A 26,087-nucleotide genomic window follows, 5' to 3' on the forward strand; every position below is an offset into this window, starting at 1 on the left:
AAATTTACTTACTTGATTGATTTAACCTCTTAAACACCATGCCAGCTCTAAAAATAAATAGGTAACTGTGAGATAAAGGATTAAAATATAGTATTATTTTAAATATTAATACTAATTATTTTATTGTTATATTGTATCATTACTTATTCACATATTTATTTCATTATTACATTGGGTATTAATTTATAACCTGTATTAAGATACTACTTTGTTGTTGTTGTTGTTGTTATTATTATTATCAACATAAATATGTTTTGAATATATTATGTAATATTATTTTAAAACTGGTATCATTATAATTTTAAGTATTATTAATGTAATTATTAGGTAATTTAATTGTCATTTTATGGTTATAATTTTTTTATTATTATATTATGTATTTTTTATTATTATTATTTTACTACTTGTTTATTACCATATATTACTTTATTATTATTATTATTATTTTTTTTTTTTAATTATTATTATTATTTTTTAATTATTATTATCATTATTATTATTAATTGTATTATTTTTATTTAATATTAATAATTATTATAATTTGAAATATTATAAAAATAGTAATAACAACAATTATGAAATAACGCATACTATAATATTGTAATAATGATGGTAGAGTTGAGCGAACTTACAGTAAATTGGCTGGTAGCGAACCTCGCAGCTCGGCTGTTGATTACTTTAGTCTGCATAAATTAGTTCAGCTTTCCAAGGGCTCCAGTTGCCTGGAAAAGGTGGATACAGACCCTAGAGACCTAAGACTGTCATCCCGGACTTTTCCAGGCAACCAGAGCCCTTAGAAAGCTGAACTAATTTATGCAGACTAAAGTAATCAACAGCCGAGCTGCGAGGTTCGCTACCAGCCAACTTACTGTAAGTTCGCTCAACTCTAAATGATGGCAATAAAATATGCTTATTATTAATAACAACATTATTAATAATAATAACTATATTAATTAATCCTAATATTATATTTTATGAATATTTTATTGACATATTTATTATTATATTAACTGCATTTAATTATTATTATTATTGTTGTTTTATTGGCATCATTACTGTATTATTTTATTATGTATTAATATTTAGTTACTATTATTATTTTAACTACTACTACTATTATTATTATTATTATTATTATTATTATTAATACTACTAGTATATATTAGTATATTTATCCCAGTTCATTGATCTAATGTTTATCTATTTTCCCTCCTCCACTGTTTAGTAGTTTTACAGGATTCCGACGCCTGCTGTAACCTCTTTCCACCTCTAGATGTCGCTCATGTTGCATCTTTTCCTTTTTTATTGTATTTTATTGGCTGCGTACAACCAGGTTAGATATATAAACCCTGGACTCCTGAGTCCGGCCGTATTCACATCATGATGGGAGCGCGTGTACTGATTGTATCTATAGAGAGGATGTCACAGAGCGTCCATAGATCCTCTGGGCAGGTATGTGTCAGTATATACCAACTGTATAAGACACCTTGGTCTGCTGCCCTCCTTATATACTGCTCCATATACTGCACAGTGATCATATAACAGGAGGTTCTTTATGTCACAACATATAGTAGCATTTTTATTTATTTATTTTATTTATTTATTTTTTATTTTATTTATTTTATTTTTTAGTAAGAAATTGGGGATTTTTATTTTTTTTGCCCCGGAAACCAAATAAATAAATGAATAAACTGTGAGTATAGATTATAGCGTTATTCTGGCGTATTCTCCCTCCAATTCTTTATTATAAATCCTCCAAACTTGTAATGAAAGAAAAATAAAATACAAAGGATTAAACGCCCCAAAAAAATAAAAAAAATAAACACTATACTAATACATACTAAAAAAAAGAAACAAAAACTGTTTGTTTTTTCTTTTAAGAGGAAAAACAAAAACAAAAAAAAACACACTTCTGCTGTCATTTTTAAAGGTGAAGAGGGAAAGTGGGTGTGGCCTAGCGAGAGGGGTGTGGCTCCCATACTCGTAGTTTTTTTTTAGAAAAACAAAACGCTTGGTTCCTGCGGCGGTGGTCAGGATGTCACGACCACGCCCCTTTGTGACATGATGCCACGCCCCCTCCATTCATGTCTATGGGAGGGGGCGTGTCGGCCGACACGCCCCCTCCCATAGACATGAATGGAGGGGGCGTGGTGTCCGGTCACGAAGGGGCGTGGTCGTGACATCCTGACCACTGCCGCAGGAACCCAGCGTTTGTTTAGAAGGCTGGGTGCAGCGGGAGATCGCAGGAGGCCCCCCCATGATCAGACATCTTATCCCCTATCCAAGATGTCTAGCAGCGGAGTACCCCTTTAAGGATTAGAAAAATGTAGTTATTTTCTTCCAAAGCTGGAACCCAATTGTAGTTCTGACTGCGGTACTACAACTGGGTTCCATTCACTTTACTTGGTCTAAGCTGCAATACCACACACAACCTGAGCACAAGGGTGGCGCTGTTTTTAATCCTGGATAATCTCTTTAACCAAAAGAGGCAGTAAATTCATCAAATTCCTCTCCTGTTCTGTATTTGTTACAATGTATCGGTGACATTTACCTGTCTGGAGGTACATTTAGTTTGTATGTCTTCCTGGAATCTGTGTGGTTATATGATGCCTTTTTTATACTGAATTATTCTGCATATTAGGAGTATAGCCCCTTTAAAGGGGTACTCCATTTGGAAAAAAAAAAATATTTTTAAATATACTGGTGCCAGAAAGTTAAACAGATTTGTATCTAAATCCTTAATCCTTCCAGTACTTATTAGCTGCTGTTATGATCCACAGGAAGTTCTTTACTTTTTGAATTTCCTTTCTACCTGAACACAGTGCTCTCTGCTGACACCTCTGTCCATTTTAGGAACTGTCCAGAGTAGGAGAAAATCCCCATAGAAAACCTATCCTGCTCTGGTATCAGCAGAGAGCACTGTGGTCAGGCAGAAAGGAAATTCAAAAAGTAAAGAACTTCCTGTGGATCATAACAGCAGCTGATACGTCCTGGAAGGATTAAGATTTTTTTAATAGAAGTAATTTACAAATCTGTTTAACTTTCTGGCACCAGTTGATTTAAAAAAAAAAAATGTGTTCCAGTGGAGTGCCCCTTTAAGAACTGAACTTGTCACTGGGACCGGCCCCAAGATAATAGGATAGACATACTCTAGGGGGCGCTGTTCCATGCCCCATGAAGCTTTCTGTACCACAGGTATTGCGGTAATCGCTGGGTATTTTGTGGGTACAGAAGCCCTCACCGAAAAGGAGCGGGTCCAGGTGACAGGTTATCATCAATAGCGGTGACAAGGAAACACCAGCACATGCACACAGCCCGACACGGCATCCGGTGACACCGGCATGCGGGACCAGTGACCTAACACCGGACATATTCAACCACTTTACTGTATACAGCAAATAGGTCCTAGACCAGAGAACTTCCTGTACAATGAAGGTGGCAAATGGGGGAAGGTGGGGATTACAATGAAGGTAACACTTCAATTAGAGGTAGATAACATAGGATCCGCCACGGACAATAGGTGATGGGAACAGCTCCTCCTCCCTGAACATCACAGAGAACACTCACTACATTCTCCCAAAGAAGTCCAAAGTATATCTACCTAAAATCTTTCATTCAATTTATTGTAAAGCTTGAGATAACACAGGATCTACCACTGACCATAGGTGATGGCGACAGCTCTTCCTCATTGAACATCACAGAGCATGCCCACTACATTCTCCCATAGAAGTTTATCTACCTAAAATCTTGAATTCAATTTATAATAAAGCTGGAGGCAGATAACACAGGATCCACCACTGACCATAGGTGATGGCGACAGCTCTTCCTCCTCCTTTTCCCTGCACAGTGACACCTCACAAAGCATACTCACTACACTCTCTCACAGAAGTTAAAGGGGTACTCCGCCCCTAGACATCTTATCCCCTATCCAAAGGTCGTCTGATCGTAGGGGTCCCGCCACTGATGTTTTCGGCTGCGGCACCCCAGACATCCGGTGCACAGAGCGAACTTCGCTCCGTGCCGGATGACTGGCGATTAGTGTTGAGCGGCATAGGCCATATTCGAATTCGCGAATATTCGCGAATATATGGATGAATATTCGTCATATTCGCGAATATTCGCATATTCGTAATATTCTCGTTTTATTTTCGCATATGCGAATATTCGCGTGTGCGAAAATTAACATATACGAAAATTTGTATATACAAAAATTAGTATAAGCGGAAATTCGCATATGCGAAAATTAGCATATACAACTTTTCGCATATGCGAAAATTCGCACGCCAGTCTCACACAGTAGTATTAGAGCCTTCTTACACCACATAAGCTGGAAGCAGATAGGGGTGATCACTGTGATGTGTACTGTGAAAAAAAAAAAAACAAAAAAAAAAAAGAATATTCGTAATTACGAATATATAGCGCTATATTCGCGAATATTCGTGAATTCGCGAATATGCGATATTCGCAAATAAAATTCGAATTGCGAATATTCGCGAGCAACACTACTGGCGATGTGGGGCGGACTATTGTGGCATCACGGTCACACCCCGCTCGTGACGTCACGGCCACGCCCCCTCAATGCAAGTCTATTGAGGGGGCACAGTCCTGAGGTCATGAGCGGGGTTCAGCCGTGATGTCACAAGCCTCTGGTGCTGCACCCGATGCTCTAAACGAATGCTGGGTGACGCAGGGAGATCATGGGGGTCCTTTGGATAGGAGATAAGATGTCTAGGGGGCAGAGTACCCCTTTAAAAGTATACATACTTTTCAGTACCTCTATTATAAAACTGGAGATAGATAACACAGGATTCACCACTGACAACAGGTGATGGGGCAGCGCTTCCTCCTCTCTCTGCACAGTAACCTCTGCACATCAAACAGCATGCCCACAACACTTTCCCACACCACTGAGAAGCATACTACTCATCTTTAGAATTTCTATTATACAGCTGGAGACAGATAACACAGGATCCACCATTGATAACTGGTTATGTGGACAGTTCACACTTCAGCTTTCTTGTACAGTGGTTTCTGTGCAATATATTAGGAAGGCTCACTACATTCTTTAACCCCTTAAGGACTCAGCCCATTTTGGCCTTAAGGACTCAGACAATTTAATTTTTACGTTTTCATTTTTTCCTCCTCGCCTTCTAAAAATCATAACTCTTTTATATTTTCATCCACAGACTAGTATGAGGGCTTGTTTTTTGCGCGACCAGTTGTCCTTTGTAATGACATCACTCATTATATCATAAAATGTATGGCGCAACCAAAAAACACTATTTTTGTGGGGAAATTAAAACGAAAAATGCAATTTTGCTAATTTTGGAAGGTTTTGTTTTCACGCCGTACAATTTCTGGTAAAAATGACATGTGTTCTTTATTCTGAGGGTCAATACGATTAAAATGATACCCATTATTATATACTTTTATATTATTGTTGTGCTTAAAAAAAATCACAAACTTTTTAACCAAATTAGTACGTTTATAATCCCTTTATTTTGATGACCTATAACTTTTTTATTTTTCCGTATAAGCGGCGGTATGGGGGCTCATTTTTTGCGCCATGATCTGTACTTTTTTTTGATACCACATTTGCATATAAAAAACTTTTAATACATTTTTTATAATTTTTTTTTAATAAAATGTATTAAAAAAGTAGGAATTTTGGACTTTTTAAATTTTTTTTCGTTCACGCCGTTCACCGTACGGGATCATTAACATTTTATTTTAATAGTTCGGACATTTACGCACGCGGCGATACCAAATATGTCTATAAAAAATGTTTTTTACGCTTTTTGGGGGTAAAATAGGAAAAAACGGACGTTTTACTTTTTTTATTGGGGGAGGGGATTTTTCACTTTTTTTTTACTTTTACTTTTACATTTTTTTACATTTTTTTTTACACTTGAATAGTCCCCATAGGGGACTATTCATAGCAATACCATGATTGCTAATACTGATCTGTTCTATGTATAGGACATAGAACAGATCAGTGTTTTCGGTCATCTCCTGCTCTGGTCTGCTCGATCACAGACCAGAGCAGGAGACGCCGGGAGCCGCACGGAGGAAGGAGAGGGGACCTCCGTGCGGCGTTATGAATGATCGGATCCCCGCAGCAGCGCTGCGGGCGATCCGATCGTTCATTTAAATCGCGAACCGCCGCAGATGCCGGGATCTGTATTGATCCCGGCACCTGAGGGGTTAATGGCGGACGCCCGCGAGATCGCGGGCGTCGGCCATTGCCGGCGGGTCCCTGGCTGCGATCAGCAGCCGGGATCAGCCGCGCATGACACGGGCATCGCTCCGATGCCCGCGGTTATGCTCAGGACGTAAATGTACGTCCTGGTGCGTTAAGTACCACCTCACCAGGACGTACATTTACGTCCTGCGTCCTTAAGGGGTTAAAGGGGTACTCCGGTGGAAAACTTTTTTTTTTTTTTTTTTTAAATCAATTGGTGCCAGAAAGTTAAACAGATTTTTAAATTACTTCTATTAAAAAATCCTAATCCTCCCAGTACTTATTAGCGGCTGTATACTACAGAGGAAATGCTTTTCTTTTTGGATTTCTCTTCTGTTCCGACCTCAGTGCTCTCTGCTGACCTCTGCTGTCCATTTTAGGAATTGTCCAGAGCAGGAAAAAATCCGAATAGCATAGAAGAGAAATCCAAAAAGAAAAGCATTTCCTCTGTAGTATACAGCTGCTAATAAGTACTGGAAGGATTAAGATTTTTTTTTTAATAGAAGTAATTTACAAATCTGTTTAACTTTCTGGCACCAGTTGATAAAAAAAAAATAAAAAAAATTCCACTGGAGTACCCCTTTAAGATGTCTAATACTTATTTCATAAAGCTGAAGTCAGATAAAATAGGATGTCATGATTGATAGTTACAGCTCAGCTCCTTCCTTCCCTCTCCTGGCACAGACATCTCGGCACATCACGGAGCATGCTCACTACATTCTCCCATTAAAATGAAAAGTATAAACTCTATCTCAAATAAATCTATTACAAAGCTGGAGGCAAATAAAAAAAGGACATCACAATGCATAATGACATCCTGATCCTAGTACTGTGACCACTACACATCACGGAGCATGCTCACAACATTCTCCCATCAAATTGAAAAGTATAAACTCTATTATATCATAAATAACTCTATTACAAAGCTGGAGGCAAATAAAAAAGGACGTCACAACGTATAATGACATCCTGATCCTAGTACTGTGACCGCTACACATCACGGAGCATGCTCACTACATTCTCCCATCAAATTGAAAAGTATAAACTCTATAACATCTCAAATAACTCTCTTACAAAGCTGGAGGCAAATAAAAAAGGCCGTCACAATGTATAATGACATCCTGATCCTAGAATTGTCACCAATACACATCACGGAGCATGCTCACTACACTCTCCCATTGAAACCAAAAGTATACATATTTTTTCACCTCTATTAGAAAACTGAAGGAAGCTGTCACAGGATGTCACTTTTAAGGGTGAAAACACAACTTCTCTGACCTCTGCACATCACAAAGCATGCCCACTACAACATAGAAGTCAAAAGTATATAGAAGTGACCTCGGCACAGAGCATGCTCACTACACTCTCCCATAGAAGTCATAAAGTATATATACTCTTAAAAATTAGAATACATTTTTTTTTTCCACTTTATTTTATTTATTTTTAAATTTTTTATTTTTTTTTGTACACAAGTCTCTAAGCGTTTGGCTGAAAATGATTCCACTTTACAATTATTTTTGTTTTTTTTCGGCATATGAGATTCACAATGCTATAAATATACGCTGACAAGCTCACCCAGTGTGTGAAAACATACATTAATACAGTTAAAAGCTATTAGCCGTGTGATCAGCGCTGAGACCTTCAGCCGCTCCAGACAATTAGCAGCGGGAAGGGAATATTTAAAGGGGTACTCCGCCCCTAGATATCTTATTTCCCATCCAAAGCATAGGGGATAAGATGTCTGATCGCGGGGGTCCCGCCACCAGGTTTGGGCGGTCGTGGTCTTGAGGTCGTGCCACGCCCCCGTGTGATATCATACCATGCCCCCTCCATTCATGTCTATGGGAGGGGGCGTTTCACGCCCCCTCCCATAGACATGAATGGAGGGGGCCTGGTGTGACATAATGTTCAGAACGCCAGGGTGCCTGCATGGAGATCATGGGGCTCCCAGCGGCCGGACCCCCCCCCACGATCAGACATCTTATGCCCCACCCTTTGGATAGGGGATAAGATGTCTAGAGGAGGAGTACCCCTTTAAGGAAATGAAAGGGGGTTGCAAAAAGATTAAAAGAAAGCCTCTGGGAACAGCGCCACACACTGGAATGTGGCCAATGTGCAATACCTGCTGCTGATAACTGAGGGCATCCCTAAAAATGTGTCCCTATATAGAATGAGGTATAAGGAGAAAACTCCGTCAGTGTAATTATAGGGGTTTCCAAAATTCTGAAGATTACAGGCAGCTAAAAGCAGCACAACACCGAGGGTGCCAGGATTTAATTGGCAGAGCCGCTCCGCAAATAATAATGGTAACACTATGTCACAGCCTGCCTGGGAAATCTACCAGCATTCTCCGCTAAAGTATTCCGGTGCTCTGGAGTATAATACAGGATACAACTCAGGATCAGTACAGGAGAAGTAATGTAATGTATGTACATAGTGACCCCACCAGCAGAATAGTGAGTACAGCTCTGGAGTATAATACAGGATACAACTTAGGATCAGTACAGGATAAGTAATATAATGTATGTACACAGTGACCTCACCAGCAGAATAGTGAGTACAGCTCTGGAGTATAATACAGGATATAACTCAGGGTCAGTACAGGATAAGTAATGTAATGTATGTACACAGTGACCCCACCAGCAGAATAGTGAGTACAGCTCTGGAGTATAATACAGGATATAACTCAGGATCAGTACAGGATAAGTAATATAATGTATGTACACAGTGACCTCACCAGCAGAATAGTGAGTGCAGCTCTGGAGTATAATACAGGATATAACTCAGGATCAGTACAATATAAGTAATGTAATGTATGTACACAGTGACCTCACCAGCAGAATAGTGAGTACAGCTCTGGAGTATAATACAGGATACAACTCAGGATCAGTACAGGATAAGTAATGTAATGTATGTACACAGTGACCTCACCAGCAGAATAGTGAGTACAGCTCTGGAGTATAATACAGGATACAACTCAGGATCAGTGCAGGATAAGTAATGTAATATATGTACACAGTGACATCACCAGCAGAATAGTGAGTGCAGCTCTGGAGTATAATACAGGATATAACTCAGGATCAGTACAGGATAAGTAATATAATGTATGTACACAGTGACCTCACCAGCAGAATAGTGAGTACAGCTCTGGAGTATAATACAGGATATAACTCAGGATCAGTACAGGATAAGTAATGTAATGTATGTACACAGTGACCTCACCAGCAGAATAGTGAGTGCAGCTCTGGGGTATAATACAGGATATAACTCAGGATCAGTACAGGATAAGTAATGTAATGTATGTACACAGTGACCTCACCAGCAGAATAGTGAGTACAGTTCTGGAGTATAATAAAGGATATAACTCAGGATCAGTACAGGATAAGTAATGTAATGTATGTACACAGTGATCTCACCAGCAGAAAAATGAGTACAGCTCTGGAGTATAATACACGATATAACTCAGGATCAGTACAGGATAAGTAATGTAATGTATGTACACAGTGACCTCACCAGCAGAATAGTGAGTACAGCTCTGGAGTATAATAAAGGATATAACTCAGGATCAGTACAGGATCAGTAATGTATGTACACAGTGACCTCACCAGCAGAATAGTGAGTACAGCTCTGGGGTATAATACAGGATATAACTCAGGATCAGTACAGGATAAGTAATGAAATGTATGTACACAGTGACCTCACCAGCAGAATAGTGAGTACAGCTCTGGAGTATAATACAGGATATAACTCAGGATCAGTACAGGATAAGTAATGTAATGTATGTACACAGTGACCTCACCAGCAGAATAGTGAGTACAGCTCTGGAGTATAATACAGGATATAACTCAGGATCAGTACAGGATCAGTAATGTTATGTATGTACTTGGACATGACACCAAACACAGGCCCTATAAGCAGACATGCTGGAGGCCAGTCCTGAATTACAGTCCTTCTTCTGTAGTCATGCATGCTGACAGTTTCCCATACACACACATTGCAATACGATGCAACATTCCCAGTGTCTATAAGGACGTGAGGGGATCTGCACGAAGGAGTGACGCATTTCCACTGCACTTCAATTACAAGGCATCACACAAGTTGGCAATGTCAAGGGAAATGTTACCCACAATGCAACACTAACAGGGCCACATCACCAAAAAATAAAGGTTATAGGGTTAATCCCACTTGGGGGGGAGGGGAGGGTCATGCGTTTCTTTGACACTCAGGTCGTACATACGGGTGCTGTCCTGGGCAATATCAGGGCAAACGGGCCGGGAGTAGGTGGAAAGACCCTCACAGACAAAAAGTGACATGCAGTTACCTGAGGTTTCTTCACCTTAATGATCCAGCTTGGAGGGACGATGACCGCAGCGTGGGCTCCCAGGGAGCAGGGCTCCTCTATGTGATGTAACAAGAAGCAGGTGACCTTGTTGTGAAACTGGATGGAAACAGACAAGGGAAAGACGTGTTACATAATCCCAGAGTATGGACGATCAGCACTATAGACCCCACTGGGGTAATACTTCATCCCCCAATCATCACAGATGGGTACTACTATAGGTTTCCCTCTCCTGGGGTAGGGGGACCTGTACCCATGGGCTGAAAACCACTCGTGGTTGGGCCAAACGTGGTTTCCTATACGGTGTCCAAAATGTCTTAAAGGGGTAGTCCAGTGGTGAAAAACGTATCCACTATCCTAAGGATAGGGGATAAGTTTCAGATCGTGGGGGTCCGGAGCCCCCCCCCCCCCACGATCTCTATGTATGGGGGCCAGGCGCGTGTTGACCACCCCACGAAGCTGTCCCACTTCCTCATAGCAGAGCCGGAGATTTGCAAAGGGAGCGCTCCCTCAATAGAACTGTGGAGCATACAGCAGCTGATAAGTACTGGAAGGATTAAGATTTTTTTAATAGAAGTAATTTACAAATATGTTTAACATTTCTGTTCTCATTTATGGACCCCATATAGTTTGGATTGATTATTCAGCCCACATTTTTGGTTAAATGTACAGTCAGTGCAGGGGACAGCACCATAGTGGAGAACAGTGACCTCAGCTGTCAATTAATTCAAACATTTACAGGAGGAATAACAGAGGATCAGCACTAGGCAGTATTTAAAGTAAAGACGGACAGTGTCTGTTATTTCTCCCGGAAATGTTTTATAAAATCGAAATGTCAAAGGGACAAGTTCCTACATTCTCTGATACTGTTCAACTTGCTGTTCCTCTGTTGTTCCTCTTGAAAATGCACAGCTCCATTTACAACATCTTACTGTTCCCCAGCAGGGTGTGTCTTATGATTGTACAATGTCAAGCATATGGGGACAAATCCCTTTGACAAGGGGAATGGCCTGCTTCAGTGGATTAACACATTTCCAGGAGGAATAACAGAGTGTAAAATTCTAGCAAAAGTTTCTTCAGAATTTTTTTTCATGGGGAATATCATTTTTCAATTCAACATACATGTCAGGAGATCGGATAAATCTGTATTGATGTCTCATTAGGTGTTTCCCAACCTATGGCTCTCCAGCCGTTGACATGTTTTATGCATTTCCAGGAGGAATAACAGAGTACAATGGAGCATACTAAGTAGAGAGGGACAGTGTCAGAGTCTGTGGGGGCATGTCCATTAACAAGGGGTTCGGTAATGCCCAATTTTCAGTTTTGTCTGAATTTCCAGGAGGAGTAACAGAGTCCAAAAATTCTAAAATAGCATGCTCCAGAACTTAAAGGGGTATTCCAAGCAAAAACTTTTTTTTATATATATATCAACTGGCTCCAGAAAGTTAAACAGAATTGTAAATTACTTCTATTAAAAAATCTTAATCCTTTCAGTACTTATGAGCTTCTGAAGTTAAGGTTGTTCTTTTCTGTCTAAGTGCTCTCTGATGACACATGTCTCGGGGAAAGGCCCAGTTTAGAAGAGGTTTGCTATGGGGATTTGCTTCTAAACTGGGCGGTTCCCGAGACAGGTGTCATCAGAGAGGATTTAGACAGAAAAAAACAACCTTAACTTCAGAAGCTCATAAGTACTGAAAGGATTAAGATTTTTTTAATAGAAGTAATTTACAAATCTGTTTAACTTTCTGGAGCCAGTTGATATATATATAAAAAAAGTTTTTGTCTGGAATATCCCTTTAATGTCAGTATTTACTAAAACAGACACATAAGAGGAGCGGGCAGATCCCAGGGTGACAGGCCTAATAAAGGGGTACTCCACTGCCCCAGCGTTTCAGAACATTCTGTTCCTAACGCTGAGTCCGGGCAGCGGGTCGTGGCATCACGGCACGCCCCCTCAATGCAAGTCTATGGGAGGGGGCGTGGCGGCCGCCACGCCCCCTCCCATAGACTTGCATTGAGGGGGTGTGGCATCAAAATGTTCTGAACGCTGGGGCGGTGGAGTACCCCTTTAATGCCAGGAAATCAGGAAATTATTTAACACATCCAGCAAAATAGTAACTAAAAAGTGTGAATTTTGGGTGATAAAGTGATATCAGAACAGGCCGGCTATATATAGAGCCAGGAGTTACACGTTGACTTTGCACAATGGGATTTTTCTGAGCGCGGCGGCACAATACACAGTAATTACAGAGCAGCAGAGCTGAGTGGGTACATGACTAATAGCTGACTGCAGAACATAGCGACACTATCATTACACCACATGGCCTACGTTAATTCCCGGGTATAGAGCGTTCCCCGCTCCCCGCGCTCCCGTCTGGAAGACACAAGGCTCTATGGCACAGATATGATACTAATCCCTTTAGGTGCGGTGGTGGCGGGGTGTGTGTTGCAGGGCAGATGTTGTTACCCTGGGGGCAGATGGCATTAACGCCTTGTATTCGTGACGCCAGGGTGTGGTTTAGCCTATAACCACCCAAAGGTATACCGCTGGATCCTGGGCTAGGCACGGGGGCTATAAAAACTCCAACGCCAAGTTACGGACAACGATAGCTTTAATGAGGGTAGACAGATGGTAAAGTCTATACAGTTCAGTTCATAACACTTTACATGGTAAAACATATTAACAATGGCGAAAAAAGTGTAGGGGGCATTGGGGACACTGAAGGAGGCTGGGCCACCACAAACTCCCCCTCTTAATTAAAGTCGTCCTTGACGCCCAGTCCTTTTGGAGGCGGCGGACTGAAGTGGCCACTGAGGCCTAGTGACAGTTCCTGGGGCATTTATGCACAATGACCTTCTCAGGTCTGGATTACGAAACAAGATAAGGATGAGTCCATGTGGCACGGTGAATCTCCATACATGCTCTTTAAACATTTGGGGTTAATTTAACTTTGTAACTGCTTTCAGAAGACACTCAAAACAACAATATACATACAGTGGTCCCTCAATATACGATGGTAATCCGTTCCAAACGGACCATCGTTTGTTGAAACCATCGCATGTTGAGGGATCCGTGCAATGTAAAGTATAGGACAGCGGTCTACAACCTGCGGACGTCCAGATGATGCAAAGCTACAACACCCAGCATGCCCGGACAGCCGTTGGCTGTCCGGGCATGCTGGGTGTTGTAGTCTTGCAACATCTGGAGGTCCTCAGGTTGTAGACCACTGTTAGAGGAAGTTGTCGCCGCATCCCCGAGGTGTCCCCGAGGTGTCCCCGACGATCCGGTAAGGCCTCTTCTTCCCCGGCATCCACGCTCTCCATCGCCGCCATCACGTCGCTCCTATTGGTCATCAACTGCCGAGCCGAGAAGTTCGTGACGAATCGAATTTACTGTAAGTTCGCTCATCTCTAATTATGAGTTAATCTTTGTTCCTGGTGGGAATTTGTCATGGCGGTGAGGTAGTGGCTATGCTTCTCCTGACTGGGTCAGGATACCTCCCGTATAGATAGCCATGAATGAACAACACTATACTCTTAGACATCCCTGTAGAAACATATTATACACATTTTATTACAGCACACCATAACCATTATAATACACCAATATAAGAATTTACTTGTGCAAAGGTAATGAGCAAAAAGATATTACTCTAACGGTATATACATATTTTCATTGTTATTTTCATTCATGTTTTAGAGTTCTTAGTAAAGAATCACGGCTAGAAGCCGGGCACGTACACTTAGGCAATTGGTTACACATAAACTTCTTGACAAGTTCGTCAGGCACTTTTCTTAAACGTTGCATAACCTGTGGAGAATAAAAGTACTTCACAAAGAAAGTTAATGATATATATCAAAATAAAATCACGGGTAGACTTCCCTAACTTGGGAACTTGCCATCCCAGCCTCGTCGGTCGGACTGCTTCCGAGGCTGGGACATGTAACGGGGTCCACAGGACTGTGCCCCCTCTAATGGACTCACTCGGGTGTTCCAGTTCACCTAGGACAACGTGGACTCTGCAATGGTGGGGCTGATGATGACCACCATTTGCACTGCAGCAGCTTGCGCCACTTGGGGAACAAATGTTGGTGCCTGTTGGGCCGGCTAAACCTCCTCTGCGGAAGTAGGCCGAGGCACTTCAGTTGGTGCCCGCTGGTTAGGCCAAACCTCCTTGACCACAGGAGTAGGCCTGGGCACATTCACAGACGACTGTGGTAGATACTTTGGCACTTTGACAGGCACTTTGAGCATGTGGATCTCCTACTCCTGGACAGTACCTCTTACTTTCGGCGGCAGCAACCCAAAGGGATCAGCATCCCAGTCGTCCGATGGGAAGTAGGCTGACGGAATCTCGGTTGGATTCTTGGGGCGGGTCACCACAGCCGCCCACTCTCCTCTCAAGCTCTGTACAGGAGTATACTCCACAATCTCCCAGCTCTCTAGAGAATGCATGGACGGGGGAAGATAGTCTCTCTGCACTGCCCGACGATTGATCAGGATGGTCCCTCCATGACGACAGTCTATGAGGGTGCCAAACCTCCGCACTTTGTCGAATTTCACCACCGTAGCACGGCAGAGTTCCAGTGGTGGCTCTCCCTCTCGGGGATGTTCCAATTTTCTGATGTACTGGGCCTCTAATGCTTTGGTGGCCTGTTGCTGCGCCTGTCGCACCTCATATGGCAGCAGCTTCGGCCCATATCTCTCCACTCTCTGTGCCCTCAGTCCCTCTACCATCTTGGCCACCTGAGCCTCTCTTCTGGCCCTCTCGGACTGGGACGGAGGGGCTGGGGTATGGGACTTCCCTGGCAGGGGAAGAAGGTGCTCCCTCATGTTTCGGATCAGTCCAGGCTCATCGCCAAACAACCCCTTAGGTAATGGTGGTGACTTCTGGGCCTGGGGGTTTGCTCTAAGCTAGGGGTAGAAGGAGGGGTAGAGAATGCGGCCTCAGCGGTGCAGCACTGACTTCCGCTCCCCCCGGGAACAAGGGGCGGATCTTCACAGTTCCACTTCGGCATCGATACAACAACATAGTTTCCACGCCCAGGGGCGGGACACTGACCAGCGGGGAAATTTCCGAGCGCTTCTCCGGCACATCTTTAACCCTTGCAGGTACAAGCAATACATACTTGGCAATGTAACATAGTTTCTGATCTGATCTTGCACATGGTTTTCACAACTTCCATACTGTTCCAAATAGCAGGCAACAAACTTTTTTTCACCTCCTCTTCTATTTCACAAGCGCCTCGGGTATAACACATTTCATAGACAAAGTCCCGTACACTTTTTGGCACAGACTTAAATTGCATTGGCATGGGGTTTTTGCAGACAATATTGGACACAGTTCAGACTAGGGGGGGAGGACTTGTGGCATAAGGCGCACACCCGTATCCTGTTCGTGACGCCAAAAGTTGTGGTGGCAGGGTGTGTGGTGCAGGGCAGATGTTGTTACCTTAGGGGCAGATGGCATTAACCCCTTGTATTTGTGACACCAGGGCATGGTTTAGCCTATAACCACCCGAAGGTATACCGCTAGATCCTGGGCTAGGCACGGGGGCAATAAAGACTCCAACGCCAAGTTACAGACAACGGTAGCTTTACTGAGGGTAGACAGATGGTAAAGTCTATACAGTTCAGCCAGGGCCCAAGGAGGTGACCAGTGACGCAGAGACCTTAAGGGCTTGCTGGGACTTGTAGTAGGACTGGACAGTTGAATGCAGACCACACTGACTTGACAGATGACAGGGACTGACTTGACTCATAAAGCTGTGACTTTATCTTACTTGACTTGATGGCGGCTGCAGAACTGGACTTTGAGGTCTCCAACACTCTGGACACACACACTAGACAAGACTGCACTGGACCTCAGCAGAAGAGTGAGAAGCTCCACCCAGGGCTTATATGGGGAGACTAGCAGGGAGCCCATAGGTCACTCTTGGGGTCACCTGGTCACTGGTACCTCCTGGGTAACAATCACATGACATATCACATGGTATAACTTTTAAAGCAACATTACATTTTATAACACTTTACATGGTAAAACACATTTATAATGGGCAAGCAAGTGCAGGGGCCTTGGGGGACACCGAAGGACGCTGCCTGACAGGACAGCAGGAGCACAGGGTAACACCTCCTGTACTGGGCCACCACAGTGCCACGTCTGCATACGGGAAGAAAGAGAGGCTGGGGGAGGAAACTATCGTAAAAGTCAAGGAGCAGCACCAAAAAAACACACCCTGCGGATTAGAAAGACTCCAATGGCTGAATATTATAGATGCCCCTACAAGTGCCCCTATATGCCTTTCCCAGGTGCTCAGTTTATTGTGTCCAATGTGTCCTCTTTAGAGTCTGCCCCATTTAGTGCCCAATTCCCGTGATCCGATTTGGCAGTTGCACCAAGTGCCAATCTTTTAGTACCTATCCCAGGTACCTCTATAGATGCTTTCCTCAGGTGTCCCTTTTAAGGTCCGATACAGTGCCCCAATTAGTGTCTGCCCATAGGGTCTCCCCCATTGTCTTTCCCAAGTGCCCCTCTTTACAGCCTATCCAAGGGGCTCCCCTCTTGTGCCTCCTCCAGTTGCTTTATTAAGCTGCCTGCACCTGGTGCCCTCTTTAATGTCTTCCTCATGTAGTGCCATTGAGTGCTTGTCTTAGGTGCCCCTTTTTAGTGCCTTTACCTGCTGCTTCTTTAAGTGTTTACCTCAGGTGCCCCTAAACGTATCTTCCCAATGTGCTTCATTTAATGCTTGCCACAGGTTTCCACTTTAATGTCTGTCTCATGTGTCTTTTTAGTGCCTTTAACAGGTGTCATCTTTAATGCCTGCCCCAGATGCCCTCTTTAGTACCTGCCCTATGTTTCCTCTTTAGTACCTGCCCCAAGTGTCCTCTTTAGTGGCTGCCCCAGGTGCCCTCTTTAGTGTCTGCCCCATGTGTCCTCTTTAGAGCCTGCCCATGGTGCCCTCTTTAGTACCTGCCCTATGTGTCCTCTTTAGTGCCTGCCCCAGATGTCCTCTTTAGTACCTGCCCCAGATGTCCTCTTTTAGTGCCTGCCCCAGGTGCCCTCTTTGGTACCTGCCCCAGATGTCCTCTTTTAGTGCCTGCCCCAGGTGCCCTCTTTAGTACCTGCCCCAGATGTCCTCTTTTAGTGCCTGCCCCAGGTGTCCTCTTTAGTACCTGCCCCAGGTGTCCTCTTTAGTACCTGCCCCAGGTGTCCTCTTTAGTGCCTGCCCCAGGTACCCTCTTTAGTACCTGCCCTATGTGTCCTCTTTAGTGTCTGCCCCAGGTGCCCTCTTTAGTACCTGCCCCAGGTGTCCTCTTTATTACCTGCCCTATGTGTCCTCTTTAGTGCCTGCCCCAGGTGCCCTCTTTAGTGTCTGCCCCAGGTGCCCTCTTTAGTGTCTGCCCCAGGTGCCCTCTTTAGTTCCTGCCCCAGGTGTCCTCTTTATTACCTGCCCCAGGTGTCCTCTTTAGTACCTGCCCCATGTGTCCTCTTTAGTGCCTGCCCCAGGTGTCCTCTTTAGTACCTGCCCCAGGTGTTCTCTTTAGTGTCTGCCCCAGGTGCCCTCTTTAGTACCTGCCCCAGGTGCCCTCTTTAGTACCTGCCCCAGGTATCCTATTTAGTGCCTGCCCCAGGTGCCCTCTTTAGTACCTGCCCTATGTGTCCTCTTTAGTGCCTGCCCCAGGTGCCCTCTTTAGTACCTGCCCTATGTGTCCTCTTTAGTGCCTGCCCCAGGTGCCCTCTTTAGTACCTGCCCTATGTATCCTCTTTAGTGCCTGCCCCAGGTGCCCTCTTCAGTAACTGCCCTATGTATCCTCTTTAGTCCCTGTTCCAGGTGTCCTCTTTAATGTCAAGTAGCCCCATCTAGTGTCTGTCCCTGGGGCCTCCATAGGTGCTGACCTCAGGTGATCTGGTGACCACATGACCCAGTTACAGTAGCGAAACACAATGATGCAGCTGTGCTAGTAAATAACCAATGACACTGTAGGACTAGTGATGGTTAGTGATTATTATATGGGCAAAAAAAAACAAAGAACCCGAAGTGCTTAAGGGGTTACTAAGTTAGGACGTCAAAACTAAAGTCCGGGGGAGAAAGCCGTTCGTTCCCTGTGAGGATTTTTCTAGGCCTAGGAAGACAACCTCCCAACAACCTATACTTTCCCGATGTCCGTACTGCTTTAGTAATGTAAAGATTGTGGTTGCTCTGGGGTTGCCATGGCGATAACTGACTTCTCTTTGTGAAAATCCTGTCATGTGACTTCTACTCTTTTGAACTTGCAGGTCACGTGACAGGATGGTCATACACAGCAGAATGAGTCTGTTGATCTCTTGGGTGCTCCATTCCACCACGTGTTGTATCGGGCAGGGAAAACTTTAGGGCCCCTTTAGACACCAAGGCCCGGCCCCTAATCCTATATTCCTGGTCCCGCCATTTATTGTTAGGGATTGGTTGTAGGGAATCGGCATGGCTTCCTAAGACTTCTTTAATACTTAGATTAACTAGACCCCTTTTTCCTAAAATTGCTTCACAAGCACTAGCACTGGAAGGGAGGGAGGGAGTAGGCAATAAAATGTGAGATTTGTTCTTTTACGTTACTGTCACTTTAAAAGGGTATTCCGGCTTTATACATTTTATCCCCTATCCAAAGGATAAGGGATAAAATGTATAATCACTGGGGTCCCAACGTCCAAGACAAGGATGTGACATCACAGCCATGCCCCCTCCATTCATGTCTATGGGAGGGGGCGTGACGGCCGTCACGCCCCTTCCCATAGACATGAATGGAGGGGGCATGGCATGCCGCCATTAGGGCGCGTGGCCGTGATGTCAAGTCCTTGTCTCGGAGGCAGCTCCCGGCACAGAATGGGACCCCCGTGATCAAGATGTATAAAGCCGGAATACCCCTTTAAATATTACAGATAACAAGCATTAGCTGCACTTACCGCCTGCTTGCACCACGAGCAGCTGATAGCCACAATTTCCTTACTATGGAATGAAAACTTCTGCTGAAAACCCTGAAGATAAATAAACATAATAATAATTATGAGATAAAGAGGAAACGCGATCTCCATCAGGATGTGGTTTTTTATTGTGCAATAAGTTATGTACAAAAGATGATGGAACAGGCAGCTCATCTTGGTAACTAGTGCCGCGCTCTGCTGCACTGCATTCTGGGAGATGTGTTTTGCTTTGTATCTCCTACAATGCACCACAGCAGAGGGTCCTGAACCGGCGGAGGGCTCCAGTGACATATTAGACCGGTCCGCAATGGAAATCGGTCAGCTGCAGTTTACGTTCCGAACCTGGGGCAGCTCCAATATTTAGCATCCCGCCATTAGATAGCCTATCCCCCTCATTAGCCAGGCAATCCCCCCAGCAGGCAGGCATTCCCCCAAGTAGTTAGGCATCCTCCCCACTGTAGCCAGGTAGCCCCTCCCTCCCCCCCTGTAGTCAAGGAATTCCCCCAGAAGACAGCCCCCCAGTAGTCAGGTAACCTCCCCATGTAGCCAGATAGCGTCCACCTTACCCTCGTAGTCAGGAAATTCCCCCAGCAGGCAGGCAATCCCCAAGTAATCTGGAAACCTCTCCATGTAGCCAGATAGCGCCCACCTTACCCCTGTAGTCAGGCAATACCCCCAGCAGAAAGCCCCCCCAGAAGTCAGGTAACCTCCCCATGTAGCCAGATAGCATCCACCTGACCCTCGTAGTCAGGAAATTCCCCCAGCAGGTAGGCAATTCACAAGTAGTTAGAAAACCTCTCCATGTAGCCAGATAGCGCCCACCTTACCCCTGTAGTCAGGCAATACCCCCAGCAGAAAGCCCCCCCCCCCAGAAGTCAGGCATTCCTCCTCCCCCTCAGTCATCATTTATCCCACCCAGTAGTCTGACAATCCCCCTAGTAGTCAGACATCCCCCCATAGCCAGGCAGACCCCCCCCCCATTAGTTAGGTAATCCACCCCAATAGTCCGTTGTCCCCTAGTAGTCAAACGATTCCCCCCAGCAGGAAGTTATCACTCTCAGTATAAAGGAAATTACCCCAGCAGAAAGTCCCCTCCCCCAGTAGTGAGGCAATCCCCCCCTGTAGTCAGTTATTCCCTCAGTAGTCAGGAAGTTGGCACCGGGACGGCATCCATGCTACACTGGACACATGGTACCTTTCATATATCTGCCTGTGTTTCCATAATGTAGAAAAATGATTTTATTCTCTGGTGGCAAGAGTCAAAGAGGTGTTCCCAAGCCCCAGAATTGCTGAGGACTGGAACGTCTCCTCGCTCCCCCCTCTCCATCCCAGTTTCTTATTGGCTGGCAGCCAAGCCCTGTTTACAAATCTTGCACCTGCGTGCAATGCATATGCACAAATTTGAAAACAGGGCTTGGCTTCCAGATGACTTTCAATCACGGCTAGGAGGGAGGGAGAATAGGCGTGTCAGTCCTCAGCATTTCAGTGGCTTAGGAACACTTGACACTTAGCACCAGACAATAAAATTATGTTTCTACGTTATGGAAGTACCATGCGTCTCCTTACTCTGACACCTATTTAACAGTGTCACCAGTCTGGACTGTGAATTGTAGCTGACAGATTCCCAATGAATTTCTCAAGATGGCTAATTATGATGAAACCTCAGAAAATAATAATAAGGCTCTTAAGTGAATTACAGATCCAATAAATCTAAAGCTTTCACTTCAGCCCAAAAACAACCACACATTACTATCTAGTTGCACTTAGTAATGAGTCAGATGTGAGCCGACTCACCAAAACTGGGAAAAACACAGTCAGAATCATCGCTGCCAAAATCAATACAGTGTTTTGCATATGTATTCACCCCCCTGGGACATACAAATTCGGAATTCAGTATTATAGTAGTTATATTCTTGTATATAGGAGCAGTATTATAGTAGTTATATTCTTGTATATAGGAGCAGTATTATAGTAGTTATATTCTTGTATATAGGAGCAGTATTATAGTAGTTATATTCTTGTATATAGGAGCAGTATTATAGTAGTTATATTCTTGTATATAGGAGCAGTAGTATAGTAGTTATATTCTTGTATATAGGAGGAATATTATAGTAGTTATATTCTTGTATATAGGAGCAGTATTATAGTAGTTATATTCTTGTATATAGAGGTAGTATTATAGTAGTTATATTCTTGTATATAGGAGCAGTATTATAGTAGTTATATTCTTGTATATAGGAGGCTGTTACGCCGAGCGCTCCGGGTCCCCGCTCCTCCCCGGAGCGCTCGCTACACTCTCGCTACTGCAGCGCTCCGGTCAGATCCACTGACCCGGTGCGCTGCGATACCGCCTCCAGCCGGGATGCGATTCGCGATGCGGGTGGCGCCCGCTCGCGATGCGCACCCCGGCTCCCGTACCTGACTCGCTCTCCGTCGGTCCTGTCCCTGCGCGCGCGGCCCCGCTCCCTAGGGCGCGCGCGCGCCGGGTCTCTGCGATTTAAAGGGCCACTGCGCCGCTGATTGGCGCAAGTGGTTCTAATTAGTGTGTTCACCTGTGCACTCCCTATGTATACCTCACTTCCCCTGCACTCCCTCGCCGGATCTTGTTGCCATTGTGCCAGTGAAAGCGTTTCCTTGTGTGTTCCTAGCCTGTGTTCCAGACCTCCTGCCGTTGCCCCTGACTACGATCCTTGCTGCCTGCCCCGACCTTCTGCTACGTCCGACCTTGCTCTTGTCTACTCCCTTGTACCGCGCCAATCTTCAGCAGTCAGAGAGGTTGAGCCGTTGCTAGTGGATACGACCTGGTCACTACCGCCGCAGCAAGACCATCCCGCTTTGCGGCGGGCTCTGGTGAAAACCAGTAGTGACTTAGAACCGGTCCACTAGCACGGTCCACGCCAATCCCTCTCTGGCACAGAGGATCCACCTCCTGCCAGCCGGCATCGTGACAGTAGATCCGGCCATGGATCCCGCTGAAGTCCCTCTGCCAGTTGTCGCCGACCTCACCACGGTGGTCGCCCAGCAGTCACAACAGATAGCGCAACAAGGCCACCAGCTGTCTCAACTGACCGTGATGCTACAGCAGCTACTACCACAGCTTCAGCAATCATCTCCTCCGCCAGCTCCTGCACCTCCTCCGCAGCAAGTGGCCGCTTCAGGCCTACGACTATCCTTGCCGGATAAATTTGATGGGGACTCTAAGTTTTGCCGTGGCTTTCTTTCTCAATGTTCCCTGCACTTGGAGATGATGTCGGACCAGTTTCCTACTGAAAGGTCTAAGGTGGCTTTCGTACTCAGCCTTCTGTCTGGAAAAGCTCTGTCATGGGCCACACCGCTCTGGGACCGCAATGACCCCGTCACTGCCTCTGTACACTCCTTCTTCTCGGAAATTCGAAGTGTCTTTGAGGAACCTGCCCGAGCCTCTTCTGCTGAGACTGCCCTGTTGAACCTGGTCCAGGGTAATTCTTCCGTTGGCGAGTACGCCGTACAATTCCGTACTCTTGCTTCTGAACTATCCTGGAATAATGAGGCCCTCTGCGCGACCTTTAAAAAAGGCCTATCCAGCAACATTAAAGATGTTCTGGCCGCACGAGAAATCCCTGCTAACCTACATGAACTCATTCATCTAGCCACTCGCATTGACATGCGTTTTTCCGAAAGGCGTCAGGAGCTCCGCCAGGATATGGACTTTGTTCGCACGAGGCGTTTTTTCTCCCCGGCTCCTCTCTCCTCTGGTCCCCTGCAATCCGTTCCTGTGCCTCCCGCCGTGGAGGCTATGCAGGTCGACCGGTCTCGCCTGACACCTCAAGAGAGGACACGACGCCGCATGGAGAATCTCTGCCTGTACTGTGCCGGTACCGAACACTTCCTGAAGGATTGTCCTATCCGTCCTCCCCGCCTGGAAAGACGTACGCTGACTCCGCACAAAGGTGAGACAGTCCTTGATGTCAACTCTGCTTCTCCACGTCTTACTGTGCCTGTGCGGATATCTGCCTCTACCTTCTCCTTCTCTACTATGGCCTTCTTGGATTCCGGATCTGCAGGAAATTTTATTTTGGCCTCTCTCATCAACAGGTTCAACATCCCGGTGACCAGTCTCGCCAAACCCCTCTACATCAATTGTGTTAACAATGAAAGATTGGACTGTACCATACGTTTCCGCACGGAGCCCCTCCTAATGTGCATCGGACCTCATCACGAGAAAATTGAGTTTTTGGTCCTCCCCAATTGCACTTCCGAAATTCTCCTCGGACTACCCTGGCTTCAACACCATTCCCCAACCCTGGATTGGTCCACTGGGGAGATCAAGAGTTGGGGTTCCTCTTGTTTCAAGGACTGCCTTAAACCGGTTCCCAGTTCTCCTTGCCGTGACCCTGTGGTTCCCCCTGTAACCGGTCTCCCTAAGGCCTATATGGACTTTGCGGATGTTTTTTGCAAAAAACAAGCTGAGACTCTACCTCCTCACAGGCCTTATGACTGTCCTATTGACCTCCTCCCGGGCACTACTCCACCCCGGGGCAGAATTTATCCTCTCTCTGCCCCAGAGACTCTTGCTATGTCTGAGTACATCCAGGAAAATTTAAAAAAGGGCTTTATCCGCAAATCCTCCTCTCCTGCCGGAGCCGGATTTTTCTTTGTGTCCAAAAAAGATGGCTCCCTACGTCCTTGCATTGACTACCGCGGTCTTAATAAAATCACGGTAAAGAACCGCTACCCCCTACCTCTCATCTCTGAACTCTTTGATCGCCTCCAAGGTGCCCACATCTTTACCAAACTGGACTTAAGAGGTGCTTATAATCTCATCCGCATCAGAGAGGGGGATGAATGGAAAACGGCATTTAACACTAGAGATGGACACTTTGAGTATCTGGTCATGCCCTTTGGCCTGTGCAACGCCCCTGCCGTCTTCCAAGACTTTGTTAATGAAATTTTTCGTGATCTCTTATATTCCTGTGTTGTTGTGTATCTGGACGATATCCTGATTTTTTCTGCCAACCTAGAAGAACACCGCCAGCATGTCCGCATGGTTCTTCAGAGACTTCGTGACAATCAACTTTATGCCAAAATGGAGAAATGTCTGTTTGAATGTCAATCTCTTCCTTTCCTAGGATACTTGGTCTCTGGCCAGGGACTACAAATGGATCCAGACAAACTCTCTGCCGTCTTAGATTGGCCACGCCCCTCCGGACTCCGTGCTATCCAACGTTTTTTGGGGTTCGCCAATTATTACAGACAATTTATTCCACATTTTTCTACCATTGTGGCTCCTATCGTGGCTTTAACCAAAAAGAATGCCAATCCTAAGTCATGGCCTCCTCAAGCGGAAGACGCCTTTAAACAGCTCAAGTCTGCCTTTTCTTCGGCTCCCGTGCTCTCCAGACCTGACCCATCTAAACCCTTCCTATTGGAGGTTGATGCCTCCTCAGTAGGAGCTGGAGCGGTCCTTCTACAAAAAAATTCTTCCGGGCATGCTGTTACTTGTGGTTTTTTTTCTAGGACCTTCTCTCCGGCGGAGAGGAACTACTCCATCGGGGATCGAGAGCTACTAGCCATTAAATTAGCACTTGAGGAATGGAGGCATCTGCTGGAGGGATCAAGATTTCCAGTTATTATTTACACCGATCACAAGAACCTCTCCTATCTCCAGTCTGCCCAACGGCTGAATCCTCGCCAGGCCAGGTGGTCTCTGTTCTTTGCCCGATTTAATTTTGAAATTCACTTTCGGCCTGCCGATAAGAACATTAGGGCCGATGCTCTCTCTCGTTCCTCGGATGCCTCGGAAGTAGAGCTCTCTCCGCAACACATCATTCCTCCTGACTGCCTGATCTCCACTTCTCCAGCCTCCATCAGGCAAACTCCTCCAGGGAAGACCTTCGTCTCTCCACGCCAACGCCTCGGAATCCTCAAATGGGGTCACTCCTCCCATCTCGCAGGTCATGCGGGCATCAAGAAATCCGTGCAACTCATCTCTCGTTTCTATTGGTGGCCGACTCTGGAGACGGATGTCGTGGACTTTGTGCGGGCCTGCACTGTCTGTGCCCGGGATAAGACTCCTCGCCAGAAGCCCGCTGGTCTTCTTCATCCTCTGCCTGTCCCCGAACAGCCTTGGTCTCTGATTGGTATGGACTTTATTACAGACTTACCCCCATCCCGTGGCAACACTGTTGTTTGGGTGGTCGTTGATCGATTCTCCAAGATGGCACATTTCATCCCTCTTCCTGGTCTCCCTTCAGCGCCTCAGTTGGCAAAAAAATTTTTGTACACATTTTTCGTCTTCACGGGTTGCCCACGCAGATCGTCTCGGACAGAGGCGTCCAATTCGTGTCAAAATTCTGGAGGGCTCTCTGTAAACAACTCAAGATTAAATTAAACTTTTCTTCTGCCTATCATCCTCAATCCAATGGGCAAGTAGAAAGAATTAACCAGGTCCTGGGTGATTATTTACGGCATTTTGTTTCCTCCCGCCAGGATGACTGGGCAGATCTTCTACCATGGGCCGAATTCTCGTATAACTTCAGAGTCTCTGAATCTTCCTCCAAATCCCCAT

The 26,087-nt window shown here is 45.2% G+C and overlaps 1 protein-coding gene across 7 annotated transcripts in view; it reads right to left on the reverse strand.

Moving 5' to 3' along the window:
- Positions 1 to 26,087, reverse strand: part of DGKI (diacylglycerol kinase iota) — a 311,383-nt gene that overhangs the window by 125,962 nt on the left and 159,334 nt on the right. For 6 of the 7 annotated variants that reach the window (XM_056517742.1, XM_056517741.1, XM_056517743.1 and 3 more), the window contains exons 7-8: positions 19,523 to 19,594; positions 10,563 to 10,679 (exon numbers count right to left, since the gene is read on the reverse strand). In XM_056517742.1, coding sequence (XP_056373717.1) covers positions 10,563 to 10,679; positions 19,523 to 19,594 — 189 coding nt within the window. The remainder of the gene's footprint in view (positions 1 to 10,562; positions 10,680 to 19,522; positions 19,595 to 26,087) is intronic. The other variant, XM_056517740.1, reaches the window with a different exon arrangement.

Source organism: Hyla sarda, chromosome 4 (assembly GCF_029499605.1).
Source record: "Hyla sarda isolate aHylSar1 chromosome 4, aHylSar1.hap1, whole genome shotgun sequence".
NCBI lineage: Eukaryota > Metazoa > Chordata > Amphibia > Anura > Hylidae > Hyla > Hyla sarda.